A 15,630-nucleotide genomic window follows, 5' to 3' on the forward strand; every position below is an offset into this window, starting at 1 on the left:
TTCCAACAACTGAACAACTTCTCCCATAATTACACGTGTTGAGCCCAGCGTCTGACGCCATTGGCTACAAGTGCGACCAATAGATAAGCTTGGACCAATCGGCGGCGTTACTGTAAATCACCATTGTCCAATCACAAGCCGGCAAGCGGCCTCTTGTGCCCGCCCCATTAGAAGTCAGCTAGTAGTCAAGCCGTAACAAGTCATTTAGAAGAGTAGTCGAGATGGACAACACTTGTATTTACTGACCTAAGCTAAGCCTTAAACAAGTTATAAATATAACAAAGTTATTTATGTTACCATTAAGGTGCGAGTTTGCGTTTGTACCGAACTTAAGGTAAGTTTCATATTAGAATACGTCTTTTCGTTGTTGTTTTTCTTCGAGCGCAAGAACCGAGTACGCACTCACGCACTAAAAGAGGAAGCTAACGTGTTGTGCTAACTCTTCCTCTACTCCAGCAGCTGCTGCTGGTGGCCACGCTTTTTCTTTCCCCCCTTTCGCTCCTGAAAGTCGGCCTCTTTGGGTAAGGATGTCAGTCCCCGGAAACTCACTCCAGCAGCCCCGGGTGAGGCGCAGCAACGCGGGTTCCCCGGGCTCGTTTGGCAACGGTGGATGTCGCCTGCACCCGCTCCGCGCCACCGTGCCCTACCAGCTGCTGCGCGGCGGCCAGGGCAGCCCGACACGGGCGCCACACAGCGTCCACGGCGGGGCCACCGCGGGGAGCCGAGGCTCCAGCCCCCCCTCCAGCCCGACTCTCCTCCTCCCAGGAAGTAAGCAGGGGTTGTCGCCCGAAAACAAGGACGCCTCCTGCGCTCCGGACTCGCCCGTTTCCAGAGGTAAACAAACGCGAAAAAGTATGCCATGCCACGTTGTAAGTCCTCACGTTTAGCCACACAGTTAATACAGAAATATATTTCAAATATATACTTTTTTGTGTGCGTGGGTTAAAAATCATCAACAAGCACGAAAGTGGAATTTAGAACTGTCGAAACTGGAAAATTGAAAAATTTGGAGTTCAACCAGGGGTAAAACTGCTTAAAATTCGGAGTCTAACCATCATCACAGAAGACTAACATGTCATTCAAACCACAGACTCAAAAGTCGAACTATTCAAAGTTCAAATATTTCTTAAACATTGTGTTCAAATTCTTATCACCCTAAACTGAACAACAGCAAATCAAAAAGTTCAAACAGAATTTCCGGCTAAATTGTGCTTTAAAAGTCCTAACCATGATCACCAAAAACAAAAGTGTAATTATAACTGCAGCAGAGGCGTGGTGGCCATCTGTACTTTAGTGAAATTCCTGAATGGCCAGTACATTTAAGAGTCTTATTCAATGCCTTTGACAGTGTAGTGGTTCACATAGATGACTCCATCCCTTCAAAGCTTGGCTTGTGTTTTCACCACAGAATTTGTTGCTGCAATACTATTAGCAGTGTGACACCAATTTCTGCTATTGGCAGTGTATGTGGTTCACATCATTGACTAAATTACCACATGGTTCGGCTTTTGTTCCCACCATGGGATTTGTAGGTCGAATAGTGTTGGAAGCACAACACACAGACAACTGTGTTGGCAGTGTAGTGCTTCACACAGCTGACTCTTTTTTTTTTTTTTTTTTCAAAAACAAAATTTGTTGGCGAGATTCCGCCAACGGTGCATTCATCCGTTAGGGCCGTTGGCAGCCCGAGTGGTTCACGTTTAGTACTCAACGGCTCAGTCGCAGTGTGACAGCCATGATGTAAAATATTGGTCGCACAGCGTATAGTGGTTAACACGGGAAATCGAGTTTCGACTCTACGTACGAGTCAGGCCTCGCCAAAGAATATTTACGCCGTACTCCTCTGACCCAGATGCCCACCTACTTTGATCAGTGTAGCGTGCGCGGCAGGAAATGAGAAGAAGCACTTGTCTTCTTCTTCCACAACAGGGCGGCCATTTCCCGGCACGAGCCCATGCCGTGCATACTTTGGTCTTCAGAGAGCGGCGACCTCTCACCTCCCGCCCGGCGTACCGTATCGGCGCCACCTCACTGTCAAAACACACCCTTGGGACTGATCATGTAGTCCTCGCAACTGCTAGCATTAGCTTAGCTTGTAGCTGATGAGTCTTCGCCCTGGATTGTGCATTGTGAGCCTTCAGTCGCCTAAATTGTGCGTTTTTTTCCCCCCAGTGCCCCATTGCAACAAAGTGAAAACCCAACAGCGGCAAACCGAGGAGGTACTTTCTGCGTCACGCGGTGGAAAAGGGGGCACAAGTGTCATATTCCGCATGTTGCCGGCATGATATCACCCGCCCGACACTGTTTTTTTTTTTTTTCCCCGCAACAAAGAGCATCAACAAAGTGGCAGCTGGGCTGAAAGGCTCCCGTTTTATTGTGGCCCGGCTCAAAAGTGCAGACTCGGACCGAATGTGAAAAGCGGTGTTGAAACGCTCGTGGGTTTTTTATTAATCACCGTCGTTGGCACATCTTTGTTTTTTCTTGCAGCGACTCGTCAGCGCTTGCTTGTTTTGTTGGAGTTGAAGTGGTGCGACGATGCTAACAAAGCTAACAGTGCTAGCGGGAGACACAGCCAACATTAACAGCAGACTTGTGTTTCTTTTTGCGCGTTGCACAGTTTTGCCTTTTGAAAAGTGACTTTATTCTAGAAATGGTCCCAGCCATACACAAATATGGCATATTAATATGAATGGCCTTTCATTTCATTGGGCGGAGATGACTCGAGATGCCAGTGTTGTTACGGAACAAATGGAACTCTTATCTCAAGGCACCAATGGACGTGTGCGCAATTTCCCGCGAGTCTGCGTGAAAGCTTTCCCCGCTGCGCTTTTACTGATTGGCACCACATTTATTTTCACCTTTTGCCCTCTGGAAAATCAATCAACCCTGGAAATGCGGGCACTATTCATTCCCCATGTCCACTAACGGGGAAAGTTTTTATTACATCTCCAGTCTGAAAATAATCACTCCCCCAAAAAATCGGGACGCTTTGATCGTCTTGGCCAGGCTCGCCGAGGGGAGATTATTCTGGTCTGGCAAGTGCGGAGGCGGTGGAAAATAACCACAATCCCCCTGCTCCGAGAGGCCTGGCCGGGTCCTGTATCAATATTGATGGAAATGTAGCCCGCCGTCTTTGTTCGGGGAATTGTACTGTAGCCCAGTGAGCTTACATAGGCCATACCTTCGGCTGGAGGGCCCTCTATGTTCTACCAACAACGGCCGCTTGTGTATAGGAGAGAGAAAAAGGGGGGGGGGGGTGTTACATATACGAGAGAGTGTGTTTGTGTATTAATGTATGTACAGAGCAGGGACAGAATGTACTGCATTTTTTTTAGTGCTCATCATATTCACTGCGGCTCTTGAAAGGGCCCAACCTGGCAACCCTAATGCACTTCTTGTTGCTAATGTCTTTGTGTGTGCATAAACTATTAATGTGCAGTGTGTGTGCGAGCGTTTATGACTCTTGTGGCAATATGTCAAATAATTAAAAAAAAAAAAAGAAAAAGTAGACGGTACTGCAACATTTGGAAAATATTAACAGAAATATCCAATATTTATAATATTATTTATAAATACGTCTAATAATGACGAAAAAATCACAATTAAAAAATGCATATCAACCTCACATCTCTTCTTTTCTACAAATTTCTCACAGAAAGGTCCAAGTTGCAGATGCGGAGCTCCAGCGCCATCCGCCGGACGTCTTCCCTGGACGCCATCACCGGGCCCTACCTCACCGGACAGTGGCCCCGAGATGCTCACGGGCCCTACCCCTACTGCATGAAAGACAAATCCACTCAGGTAACACACAAGCGGTACAAAAACGCTACAAGTGAAACCGGTTCACACCTGATATCCAGCGAGGCTAACTTCCTTTATCGTGTCAACAACCCAAAAAGTTTTGACTGCCTTATACCTTATTGGGTCCCCAAGGGGGATTATTCCGACAACGTGCCCGCCAGTCCACACGTTTACCAATCCTTGAGCAAATAAGTGTCAGAACTTTCCCCTCAACCGCTTCCTGCTAACCGTGCACAAAAGGACCTCGGCCCTTTTTTCTTTTTCCGAGCCCCGCCGGTGGTTTGCACCTGTCCCCCCTGAGTGAGGACAATCCATGCTCACCACCTGGCCCTCGTGGCCCCGTAGAACGCCTTCCTTTTGTGTCACAGAGGGCCCATAGACATGCTAATTGCCCGGGGGGCCTAACACACACTCTTTATGAACATAAGGAACCGCCGCAGAAAGGCCGACTCATCAAACGGCTTTTTTTTTTTCCTCCCCTTTCTCTCCTTCTTCCTCCCCTCAATTAAAACGCTGCACTCGGCTGTGATTGTAGATCTACACTAAGCCCGTTTGAGGAAATCACAGGTTAAAGAGATCCAAGTGGAATACCGAAACAATCTCCCAGCGCATTCCTCAAATATGAAAAGCCTCGGACACGAGCACAACCTACGTACTCGAAACAAAAAGGGAAATAAACGCCGCAGTAAAATCCATTTACAGCCATTAAGTAACGGCTGCTATGAAACACAATCACGTATGATAAAACGCATTCATGATTACGATGGAAAACCGACAGGTTAGAACAGGTTGACGCTGCATAATAAAATGAGACACTCCTGATTTAAAGTGTGTTTACATGTAGTATGAATCATTTACTCCCAATATAAAACATTATTTTTCAGTGTCATATGCTTACCAGACTGAAAGTGAACACCTCGAGAAACACTTTTTGGTCTCATTGTTTACACGGAACGTGTCGACTTATTCCGGATGTGGTTTGAAAGTAGACCACCCGCACGCAAACCAAACGGGCCTCGTTTTTTGACCCATATTTTACGGTGGGCACGCTCGCTGATTTCTAGACAAACAAGCCGGCCTCCTTCTCCGACCAACTTTAGTGGCGTGCGTGTCTCGGCGTGCAATCTAAACAATCGAAATTCCGTTGGAAAGCGGCGGCGGCGGTGCTGATTTCCTGCTTTGGATTCTTGAGGATGTCGCCTGCGTGCCGCTCTCTGGGTGGGATCGGTGTCGGGAAGTTTTTATCTGCCCCGCTGGCTCGCTATCTGGCGCCGAGGAGCACGCAACTCTCAAAATTGCGTTGACCATCTGTAGCAAACGTTTACGTGACGCAAAAGGCATCCGTGTGTCCACTTGCATATCTGAGAGCGCAAAACAGGAAATGGAGGAATTATGCAAATGTATGCAAAAAGCAGCGGCGGCGGCGGCTACTTGTCCCTCGTGACGCTCGTCAAACGAACCCTTCACACTTTTTATGTTTCCGTGTTCGACCTGCAACATTTTCTGACGCGTGTACAAGCCTCTTGTTGTTCGGGTAGTCGACCTCACTGAATTCTTAAGAAGTGTCTTGATTTAGTTTTTTATTTCTCCACATTTGTAAACTTTTTTTTTTTTTTTTTTTTTACATCTTTGTTTTTGTAAACTTGTAGAAAAATAGCTGTGTTGCAAACCTATTGAAATGTGCGTTTCAGACTCCGGGCATGTGGATGGACGAGGGAGCCGACCAAGGGAGTCCTCACCAGAGATCGGCCTCCTGGGGCAGCGCGGACCACCTCAAGGAGGTAGACGCTCAAACGGACACACACAATGAAAGTGGCAGCTGGTGCGACACGTGCTTTGGTCATTTCTCTGGAAGTTTCCCTCCACACGTGTGGTCGCTCGCTCAGCCTCCACATGGCTTTTTCCGTCTCCTCTGAATCGAACATCCTTCCATCCCGAGCTGCGAGCGGCCCCCCGATTTTGCCGCGCCGCATGCAAAGTGCGCCGCTCGCTGCATGTGTGGGAGTGTGCAGAGAGAGGCGTCTTTGTGGTGGCAAGCGGTGAAGACCACACCTTTTGTCTGCCTAGCACAAGTGCGTCTCTCAGGCCCATAAAGGGCATCCTGTTTTCGTCTGATACGGAGGACCCCCCCCACCACCACCCCGCTCACTGAACTCAGTTCATCATCAGACGTGCTTTGTAAAGGGCTGGCTGATTCTTTATGGGTTCAAATAATGTTGAATTGGCAAGAGGTGCAGTTTAGTGATGTTCTCATGCCCCAAAAAGTGTTGCGTCATCATATGAGATGATAATGACAGAATAGCGCCTTTGATTTGATACTCAACATTGTTTGCTCGAAGTGAATTCTTGACATGGCGATTGTGGCAACTGAAAATCTGACGTAGACCTTTTGAGCTTTTATTTTCCATCCTACTTATAATGGTGAACTCAAGCGGTTCTGTGCTCCATTTAAAAGGACATACGTGTCTTTTATTTATTTTATTTTATTTATTTTTTAGTTCATTATTGACAACACGGCCCACGTCATTCCCTTTCATTTGCTTTGTGGCCATTTGTTGATTGAACGTGTGCCGCCACCTTCTTCTTCCAGCAGATCGCCAAGCTGAGGCTGCAGCTTCAGCGTAGCAAACAAGGAAGTCGGCAGAGCAAAGAGCGAGACGCCACGCCCGGGACGCCGCACGGCCAACACGCAGCCACTGCCTGTCCCTCACAGGTGACTTCACCACTAGCTTCCTACGTTCCGATAAAGTTGTTGTTTGTTTCATTCTCACGTTTCTCCTTTTGCAGATGTTTCCTCTTCCGCACAAGGGATCTTCTTGCTCTTTGTCCACCAAGTCTCTGATCTGCAGAGTGCCGAGCAGCGTGGAGGCCATCAACCACGAGCTGGAAAACGTCTTCATCAGACATGATTGGGCGCACGCCATTCAGGTAATAGTCGCGATGAGCAGTTCAGATTCTTTATCGTCTTGTGTTTGATTACATCCGTTGTTGTGATTGTTTCCGCTTTGCCACAGGCCACGGACGCCGCCGATGGCCGTCGGGCTCCTTTCCCACTGCAGCGCTACAGCAACATCGGGGAAACCCGCGACACGGACACGCAGGCCCCCTCTAGTGGGGAGTCCAGTCCATCTCCCCGACTTCTCAGCCCCCTCAGCCCGCACCACCTGCACTCCCCGGACGGAAGCCCCTCGTCCTCCGCGGATGATGTCGACAAAGGTTAACGAAGCCACACAAAAACGATTGCTTCCAAACGCACCATACTTTATCGTATTGTGTTTGCAGAGGGCACGTGCGGCTCTCCGCTCCCCAAGTTCGCCACATCTCCCAAACCCAACAACAGCTACATGTTCAAGCGGGAGCCGCCGGAAGGCTGCGAGAGGGTCAAAGTCTTTGACGAGATCCTGTAAGTTGCTCGGATCATTACTGTGCGAAACAAAAATGTAATCACCACTTTTGTTCACGCAAGGTGTGGCCAATCCAAAGGATTCCCGCTCTTCTCCTGTCCCGACAAAAACAAGGTGAACTTCATCCCTCAGGGTTCAGCTTTCTGCCCCGTCAAGCTGCTCTGCTCGTCCCTCTTCTCGCCCGTGTCCTGCGCCGGCGCCGGCGCCAGCGCCGACCCAACCGGTCCCCAAAGCAACGATGGCCAGTCTCGGGAGACGCGCCATTCGCCCGACAGCCAAGAAGCAGAGGCGGCCGTCAGCGCTTTATCGTCAGGAATGTAAAAGACGCTGCCTCATGACGAGCGTGATAAAACCAAAAGTTTTGCACTCCGCGAATTCCAAATCATGCTCATGTCCACACACTCACTAATATAAGTTTTCCTTTCCCCAATTGCGCTCATAAAACTAGAATCTCATAAAAGAAGCTAATACGACAAACGGTGAACATTGTTAGCTTTAATTAAGTCCGTTACCGGTGCTCTTCTATTCAATCACTTTATTGCTGCTTCATAGATTTCATCTCTGGAAAGAAGCACTTCAGACTATCAGAACACAAGGCGTCGGAAATGTACCACGTTGTTTGTGCTTATGTGGACATGTCCTTATCCTTATTCTTCTACTTTGTTTATTTTCTCCACCGTTAATGGAACTTGAGTCTGAACTGCTGGTTTTCATGGCGGCAAACATTTCAGACAAAACTTTGGGCTGGCCAATCAGATTTTTAGTAGACAAAGACACTGCTGCTCTTGTTCTCTGCGATGGGACGACATCCGCGGACATCAACACTGCACATGTTGATATCAGTGATTCATTCTTTTTGTTTCATTCATATGAAGCATGATATCAACGTGCAAGGAACATCTCGACAGACCCTTCTCGCCCAGGTTGCAGTCTGTTTGAACTTCTGGAGTGCTGCACGCCAAACCCAGCGGACATAGAAAGAGCTTCTTCGCCCAGGCTGTCGCTTTGATGAACTCACACCACTCTTAGAGTGTCAGAGACATTGCTGTGCAATAACATCCTGCTCTCGACGCTTCATCTTTGAACTGTCTATATTATTTGTACTATGTGTCCTCTCTGCATCCATTGCAGCCTGGTCATCCTGGAAGAGGGATCCTCCCATCTGTGGTCTCTTCTCAAGGTTTTTCATTTCCCCTAGTACAGTGCTTCTCAATTATTTTCTGTTACGCCCCCCCCTAGCAAGAAGAAAACTATTCGCGCCCCCCCCTCCCCACCGTGACTATCCTAACTTGTCTTGTAAGTCGTAAAATGTTGCACTGTCGCAAACGTGACAGAAGTAACAATGAGAGCGCCACTGCCCCCTGCTGTAGTAAACGCGCAATTACACTTTATTCTAGTACTGCCAAAAAAAAAGCCTGTTCCCCAGGGTCACACGCGCCCCCCCCCCAGGAATAGCACCGCGCCCCCCAAGGGGGGCGCGCCCCACTATTTGAGAAGCACTGGCCTAGGTGACTGATTCACAATTTGGTTTTGTCTGATATCAGATATTAAATATAGAAAACCAACTGGCTGATTGATTTGTTTTAATTGAGAGGGAAAAAAAACAGCAAAAGCATTTCACTAGCTGACCAGGAGATGGCGACAGCGTGGCATCTGAAGACCATGGATTGTTTGTTCTGCTATAGCCTAGGTGACTGATTCACAATTTGGTTTTGTCTGATATCAGATATTAAATAAAGAAAGCCAACTGGCTGATTGATTTGTTTTAATTGAGAGGGAAAAAAAACAGCAAAAGCATTTCACTAGCTGACCAGGAGATGGCGACAGCGTGGCATCTGAAGACCATGGATTGTTTGTTCTGCTATAGCCTAGGTGACTGATTCACAATTTGGTTTTGTCTGATAATAGATATTAAATAAAGAAAACCAACTGGCTAATTGATTTGTTTTAATTGAGAGAAAAAAAAAACATCAGCAAAAGCATTTCACTAACTGACCAGGAGATGGCGACAGCGCGGCATCTGAAGACCATGGATCGTTCTGCTATGCCGGTTTAAAAAAAAAAAAAAAACGTAATTAGCTAGGGGTCAAAGGTCAAAGTTTACGGTTCAAAGTTCACCCAGGGGTCAAAGGTCGGTTCAAAGTTCACGGGGTCATGTGCACATTTTCGATTTTTAACTAGAGTTAAAAGTTCAGGGTTCAAAGGTCACCCAGGGGTCACCACGGGGTCACCACGGGGTCACCGCGGGGTCACCGCGGGGTCACCACGGGTTCAAAGTTCAGGGTTCACTTTTTTTTTTTTTTTTTTTTTAGGTTAACCTTTATTTAACCCAGTGCTTCTCAATTATTTTCTGTTACGCCCCCCCCCTAGCAAGAAGAAAACTATTCGCGCCCCCCCTCCCCACCGTGACTATCCTAACTTGTCTTGTAAGTCGTAAAATGTTGCACTGTCGCAAACGTGACAGAAGTAACAATGAGAGCGCCACTGCCCCCTGCTGTAGTAAACGCGCAATTACACTTTATTCTAGTACTGCCAAAAAAAAAGCCTGTTCCCCAGGGTCACGCGCGCCCCCCCAGGAATAGGCACCTGCGTGAAAAGTTTTAGCCACTTTCACGTTCTGCAGGAGCTAAAACTTTTCGCGCAGGTGTGTTTAACGAGGGTAACTTGGAAAACATATTGGAACGCGGCCCCTCGAGGACTGGAGGTCGACACCCCTGGTGTCAGTGAAAAGTACCACACCCGCCCTCACCCCCACTTTCTGATTGGCTGGTTGATCTGTGACGTCACTTGGACACTCTATTAGGTACACCACCATATTCAAGTGTACATAACTTTATGCATATAATATAATCATATAAAGTATTTAACCAAATGTCAGATTTTTGTTTTCATGCCCAAAAAAATAAAACCAAGGAATACAACACCAGACAAGTTTGAACAGGTTTTAATGTTTATTAAAATAATAAAAAAAAGTAAATCTCAAACCAGCAAAAAAATAAAACCAAGGAATACAACACCAGACAAGTTTGAACAGGTTTTAATGTTTATTAAAATAATAAAAAAAAGTAAATTTCAAACCAGCAATCTAATGTGAAATTGCAGTAGATATATTGGATAACAATATTTAGGCGTATATATCCATACACGTTATTTTAAGTGTTGTAAAATAAAAGAGTACCCAAATAGAAGCATAATCTCCTCGTTGTTGCATAACGGCGCATTCCTTCATGCAATAAAGTTAGCCCTTACCTTGGAGAAAATATGCATTTTGTTTTACGGTGAGGTGGTACCAGCTTCAATGCGCATTACTGACACCTACTGGTTGAAGTCATATGAACTGAAAAAAGAATTCGTACACTCGTTCACTGAAAAGAACTCACGACACACAACACTAGCACACAGCACAGACAGAGCAGGCGATAAAAAGTGCAGTGGGACACCATGGAAAAATACTGAACAGATAATATATTATTGATAATATGGAACTTTTTTTTTTTTCTCTAATGTTAATAACATGGGGGGGTGGGGGGGGCACAAAATGTTTTCTTCTCCCTAAGGGGGGCATTACAGAAAATAATTGAGAGGCACTGCCCTAAAGAGTCTTATTTACCAAACAAAACGTGTGACAATATTGGACAGAAAATGTAAATGTATTGTCATGATATGTTTTATTTCCAACACGCCAGGGCCGACAGAGCGCGTGGTCGCCTTTGGCTTGGCTAAAATAATAATACGTCCACTTAAATCCAGTCTGAAGCTCATTCCGTTTGCATTTGTCACTCTTAACAGGAAGCGCAAATGACATCCCTTGAATGTTCGCTATGGCTTGGTAGGAAGCTGGCAAGTTAGCGTGGATGGCCACGTACCTAGCTAAGCATTGTGGAGTTGTTGCTCAGCGTAACTTTTTCCGATTGTGTCCGGGTTTGCCAGGGGATCCAAGTCTGCAAACAGATTGAACCATGCCGACAGGTCCTTGGATGGACCGGAAGAGCTCCCTGCTGTGGAGACAGGAGACGGTTAAAGCCTGCTCTTAAAAATCAGAAGAAGGTCTTAATATTGTACCTTTAAATCCACTGGCATCTTGGGGGTGCTCAATTCCCATGGCAACAGGTTGCGAGGTGGTCCCGCCTCTCTCTGAAGCTACCAAACAATCGGGGCATTCATCTTCCGGTGCACACTTTCTTACCCCGAGTTGTGCATACCTGCGAGTTGAGCAGCTTGGTTCAAGTTTTGGTCCAGAAGCTGAGACGGTAGAAAGAGTGAGCGTGGTCCTGCAGCCGCGGCGATTCCGTCCTGGGTGTCTCCAAACACCGGACTCCACTGTCGGGACAAGGGGGCGGGGTCGTGAAGCGTCAAGCCTCCCAGGATCTCCTCCAGCAAGGCCGAGGCGTCCTTGTCCTCTTCTGCAAGCTCCCAGGATGATTCACACGTTTCTGCTTAAACATCCAAAGTAGGGTGTCGGTAACGTCGTAGTTGATGGACTTTATCTTACTTTCGTATCATATATTTAGAAATAATTTATTACCAAGTGATTTTATTCAATTTTTTTCTTTGCTATAATTGAGAACATTTTTACCTTCTTTTGTTGTACTGCTTCTGTTGTCATCCCCCAATGAGACAAGTCTACAAAAAAAAAAAAAAAATATATATATATATATATATATATATATATATATATTTTTTTTTAAATCAAGTTCAGTTTATTTAGCTACATACTCTTCCTGAGCAGCATTGTCTTCATCTTTTTTCTGTACTTTACTTTTCTTCCTCTTCTTCTTTTCCCTTGACGGCTCCTGTCATCAGATTCAACATGAAATATTATTGTGCAATACGAAATGGCGCTATTGGCATGATGTGGACCTCGTGGTGCAGGCAGCCCCTGAAGTTCTCGTGAATTGCGGCCATGGTGTGGGAGGTCTTCTCCCAGAAGTGCAGCAGAGTGGTCTGGAGAGACACCAGAAAGCATGTGGGTCACAACCCATAACCCATAATCTTAACCTACGACGAGGCCTACCTGGTAGGTGGCCAGCACGTGGGACAGCAGGTTGCAGCGACTGGCTCCCAGCAGGTCCACCTTCTGGCACACGTCCGTTTTCAGCTGATCGAAGCTATGCTTAGTGCAGCGGACCTCCGCCTGAACCTGACACACACACATTAAATGTGATGACACAAGACAGTTGTGTGTTATTTAGCAGGCATCACATTTGGTTTTGTTGGGAAAAGCTGCCCTCTTGTGGACATTTTGTAAATTATCCTGCCACAAAAATCCGCAATATGGGTTACCTTGCGAAACTTGTCCATCTGCTTGCGCGTGTCTGGGTCCAGCTCGGCGGAGACGTCCTTCATCCACAGTAGGGCGCCTCTGTACTCAGTGCGGCTCTGCTCCATGCGCTTGGCCGTCAACCACGTGTCCGAGATGGCCCGGAAGCGAAACGTCTCCACCTCCTGGTACAGCCGGCACAGGGGCTTCCTCAGCGCCGTTCTGCGGCAGGACGTTACCGTGAGGGTTAGCATAGCGCTGGCAGTCATCGGCGCGGGTGCCAGTGTGAAGCCCACCTCTGTTGGGAGGAGAAGCAGAGCGCTTTGCCCGTGGCCTGCATGATCTTTCCCGCACGGCTTTTGTCCTGAGAACCCTGAGAGCGCAGAAAGCGACCCAGCTCGTTCTCCTCCTGGGAAAGAACTGAAAGCAAGTGAAACTTGGATGATGTGTTCGGAGTTACATGTCAAATGAAACGGGCGAAACGTACAGCAGATCCTCCTCTGGTACTGTTCGATCACCTTCAGCAGCTCCATGCACGTCCTCTGGATGGAGTGAAACACCTGACATCCAAAACAACCACAAGGATGAAAACAAAGCAGCTTTCAGTCACAAACCCTAACCCTAATTGGAAACCGACCTCCAGCTTGGCATCCAGTTCTGCGTCTGAGGCCACCACGTGTTGGTCCTCTTTTGTGCCGCTCACCCTGATGAGCGTCTGCTTGGTTTTCCAGTAACGCTGCTGGAAACGGCTCACCACAGAACGCGAGTCCGGGCCCAGGAGCTCGGGGTCGCCCGAGGAACAGCTATTCAGACATAACACACACATGACGTCATGAACGGGTCACCTATTACTCTGACAAAGAGATGTGCTTTACTCACAAGTTCCTCCTTTCCATTTTTCAGGATAATCTGTGGGGAGAGGGAATCGTTTTGTTATTAAGTTAATATAAAACTCTTAACCCATGGTTGAAACCCAAAACAAGGCTTTAAAATTTGACCCCAGCTTCCAACCCTCCTTTGAAACATTAATCTTGGCTTCACGCAGTGAACCTGGAGAAGGACAAAAGTCGAGCTGCTTAAAGTCTAGTGTAACATTTACTGTCAGTAAAGGTTTGAAAATACTGGAATTGTGTGTATCTTTCTGAAGGCATTAAAAATAGACTTTTCGGAACAAACTATTGAAATAAATGAACTTTTCATCGATATTCAATGTATTCTCACGCACCTGCATCGACTTGGAGCTGTATGTCGTCCAGGGGGAATCTTGGTGTAAAACCGACGCGGCTTGCTAGCTTATGGAAAACCGTTTGTTAAAACTATCAAACAAATTATCACTAAAAGACTTGACTGCACCGCCGAAATATGACGGCTCTTCGTCAACATGTGAACACTAATTTAAGACAAAAATCAATGAATGAAAACCTTAAATATTATTCTGCCAAAACTTTACATTATAAACCAAGTAAATTTGGTTGCTACGAATTTAAAAGTGCTAATGACGTTCGGGCAGGTAAGGAGGAAATGAAATACATTGAGTTCTTCTTCGACGCTTGTACCTCGCCTCTTGACGTGCTATCGGTGCTAGCGCGCCACCTAGGTATTCCGGAGGACCATCGAACAACTATTTTCTATCTAGCTGGAATAGAAATATACATCCCACTTAGAAACATAGGTGTTTGAATTTCGGTTAGCTACACAAGGAGTATTATTTTATAAAACTGAAAATGTCAGACTATTTCTGATTATGTTTGCCGCAGCGCGCTCATCATGACTCCTTATCGATCGTGCACGCGCCTCAGCAGGGAAATGACAACACACCACAAATATGCCAAAATACATCCCCAATACACGCGCCTCACCGTGTTTTCCTTAAATTGTCACGATCACTGTCAGGGTTGCGTTCTCCTCCTCCTCCTCCTCAATACCGCATCATCTCCGATGACGTCACCCAACGTTCCATCGTTCCCTCATCTCCTCTCTGATTGGCCACTCCAACCAACCCAGTGTTTGTATCGTGCAAACAAGCTCAATAATAGTCATAATAAACTAATTGTGTGTTTTTGTCGGAAAACTGGTTTGACGGAGCGTGCCTGATCTGTCATCAGATTGAATAAATAAGTGTTGTAGGTGCGCCTATTGAAGTTGCAAGTGTTTATTTACACAAAAAAAAGAGTTGTTAGCAGATGAACTTTAAAATAAACAAAAGTGATTTTATCCTTTTATCTGCGTGTCTGATATCACCACATAAGGTGACACAGAACAGAAAATACTTTCAAGCAGTATTTTACTGGCCAGTTATTCTCTAAGGTGCAGTTCCTCACTCCTCCAAAGGGTGGTGCTAGAACACAAGCGCCTCCACTTTAATAGCCTATCACTTCACCCCCTTCCCTCCCTGGAACTCCCCTTCCCCCCCCCTTGTGGGGGCCCCGAGCTTTATTCCATCCCTTCGTAGTGCAGCTGATCTAATAGCGTGTAAGTTTTGTTGTCACCTGAAGGCACTTTGTTGTCACGCCCTAAATGGATGTACCTGTTTGGAGAGTTCACACAATTTTACACCTCAGCACACCGCCGAATTACACGTGTGTGTGCGTGTGTGTTTTCCAAATTGATTATGTCGGCGAGTGCATGAAGCCCCTTGATCCGCGGGCCCCCTCCGGGTCACCCTTTGCCGTTAGCGTGTCGTAAATTGGCGAGCCGATTTGCATCTCGGCCTTAAATAAGAACCCTGAACCCTTCGCCTCATTTTTGATGGACTCAATCTTCGAGTCTACGCCAAGGACATCTGATGTCCTTCAACCCCCCCGTCTTGAGGTCCATCTCGATGCTATCGGCGGACGTTGGATTTCTTAAATAAGACGGCGAGACAAGGGGGGCTCTGGACAAGCTTCCCGTCCGCCGCTTAATCGCGTTAACGATATGGATCGGGTATGTGTGTGTCACTACTGCTTTGTTCTGATGAGTGCGCTTCTTGTTCGGGCTCTTTCAGTGAATTTTCCCCACCGTGTGATCAATAAAGTCTTCTTGTAGGGATTTCACTCCCATCCATGTTAGAGCCTAAAAGCTAGCACGGCTTCTTTTTGATTTAGCTGGCACCCTTAAGACCCTTAATGCCCGGAATGTCCCATTCATTTCCATCACAGGTCACGTTGTGGTTGTGGCCTGTAA

The 15,630-nt window shown here is 46.8% G+C and overlaps 2 protein-coding genes across 8 annotated transcripts; one reads left to right on the plus strand and one right to left on the minus strand.

The window, feature by feature from the left end:
* Nucleotides 1-179: 179 nt before the first annotated feature.
* On the plus strand, nucleotides 180-8,770 carry LOC133161113 (glucocorticoid-induced transcript 1 protein). 3 transcript variants are annotated; one of them, XM_061289357.1, is made up of 9 exons: nucleotides 180-334; nucleotides 457-834; nucleotides 3,656-3,801; nucleotides 5,493-5,582; nucleotides 6,392-6,514; nucleotides 6,589-6,729; nucleotides 6,816-7,017; nucleotides 7,084-7,204; nucleotides 7,268-8,770. In XM_061289357.1, the coding sequence occupies exons 2-9, from the start codon at nucleotides 528-530 to the stop codon at nucleotides 7,524-7,526; spliced, it is 1,389 nt and encodes a 462-aa protein (XP_061145341.1). In that variant the 5' UTR covers nucleotides 180-334; nucleotides 457-527; the 3' UTR covers nucleotides 7,527-8,770. The 3 variants fall into 3 exon arrangements, with proteins under 3 accessions (XP_061145341.1, XP_061145343.1, XP_061145342.1); XM_061289359.1 differs by having other exon boundaries at nucleotides 6,395-6,514; XM_061289358.1 differs by having other exon boundaries at nucleotides 460-834.
* A 1,456-nt stretch (nucleotides 8,771-10,226) lies between these two features.
* ica1 (islet cell autoantigen 1) lies at nucleotides 10,227-14,271 on the minus strand. 5 transcript variants are annotated; one of them, XM_061289363.1, is made up of 13 exons: nucleotides 13,691-14,254; nucleotides 13,345-13,374; nucleotides 13,103-13,268; nucleotides 12,953-13,025; nucleotides 12,762-12,885; nucleotides 12,489-12,650; nucleotides 12,220-12,345; nucleotides 12,066-12,149; nucleotides 11,922-11,998; nucleotides 11,782-11,828; nucleotides 11,408-11,641; nucleotides 11,268-11,345; nucleotides 10,227-11,203 (listed from the first exon to the last, which is right to left on the minus strand). In XM_061289363.1, exons 1-13 carry the CDS (start codon nucleotides 13,694-13,696, stop codon nucleotides 11,076-11,078), a joined length of 1,335 nt encoding a protein of 444 aa, XP_061145347.1. In that variant the 5' UTR covers nucleotides 13,697-14,254; the 3' UTR covers nucleotides 10,227-11,075. The 5 variants fall into 5 exon arrangements, 3 of the variants coding, with proteins under 3 accessions (XP_061145347.1, XP_061145344.1, XP_061145345.1); XM_061289360.1 differs by having other exon boundaries at nucleotides 12,489-12,687; nucleotides 13,691-14,247; XM_061289361.1 differs by having other exon boundaries at nucleotides 11,408-11,638; nucleotides 12,489-12,687; nucleotides 13,691-14,243.
* Between the last annotated feature and the right edge of the window lie 1,359 nt (nucleotides 14,272-15,630).

This window comes from Syngnathus typhle, linkage group LG10 (assembly GCF_033458585.1).
Source record: "Syngnathus typhle isolate RoL2023-S1 ecotype Sweden linkage group LG10, RoL_Styp_1.0, whole genome shotgun sequence".
Classification (NCBI taxonomy): Eukaryota; Metazoa; Chordata; class Actinopteri; order Syngnathiformes; family Syngnathidae; genus Syngnathus; species Syngnathus typhle.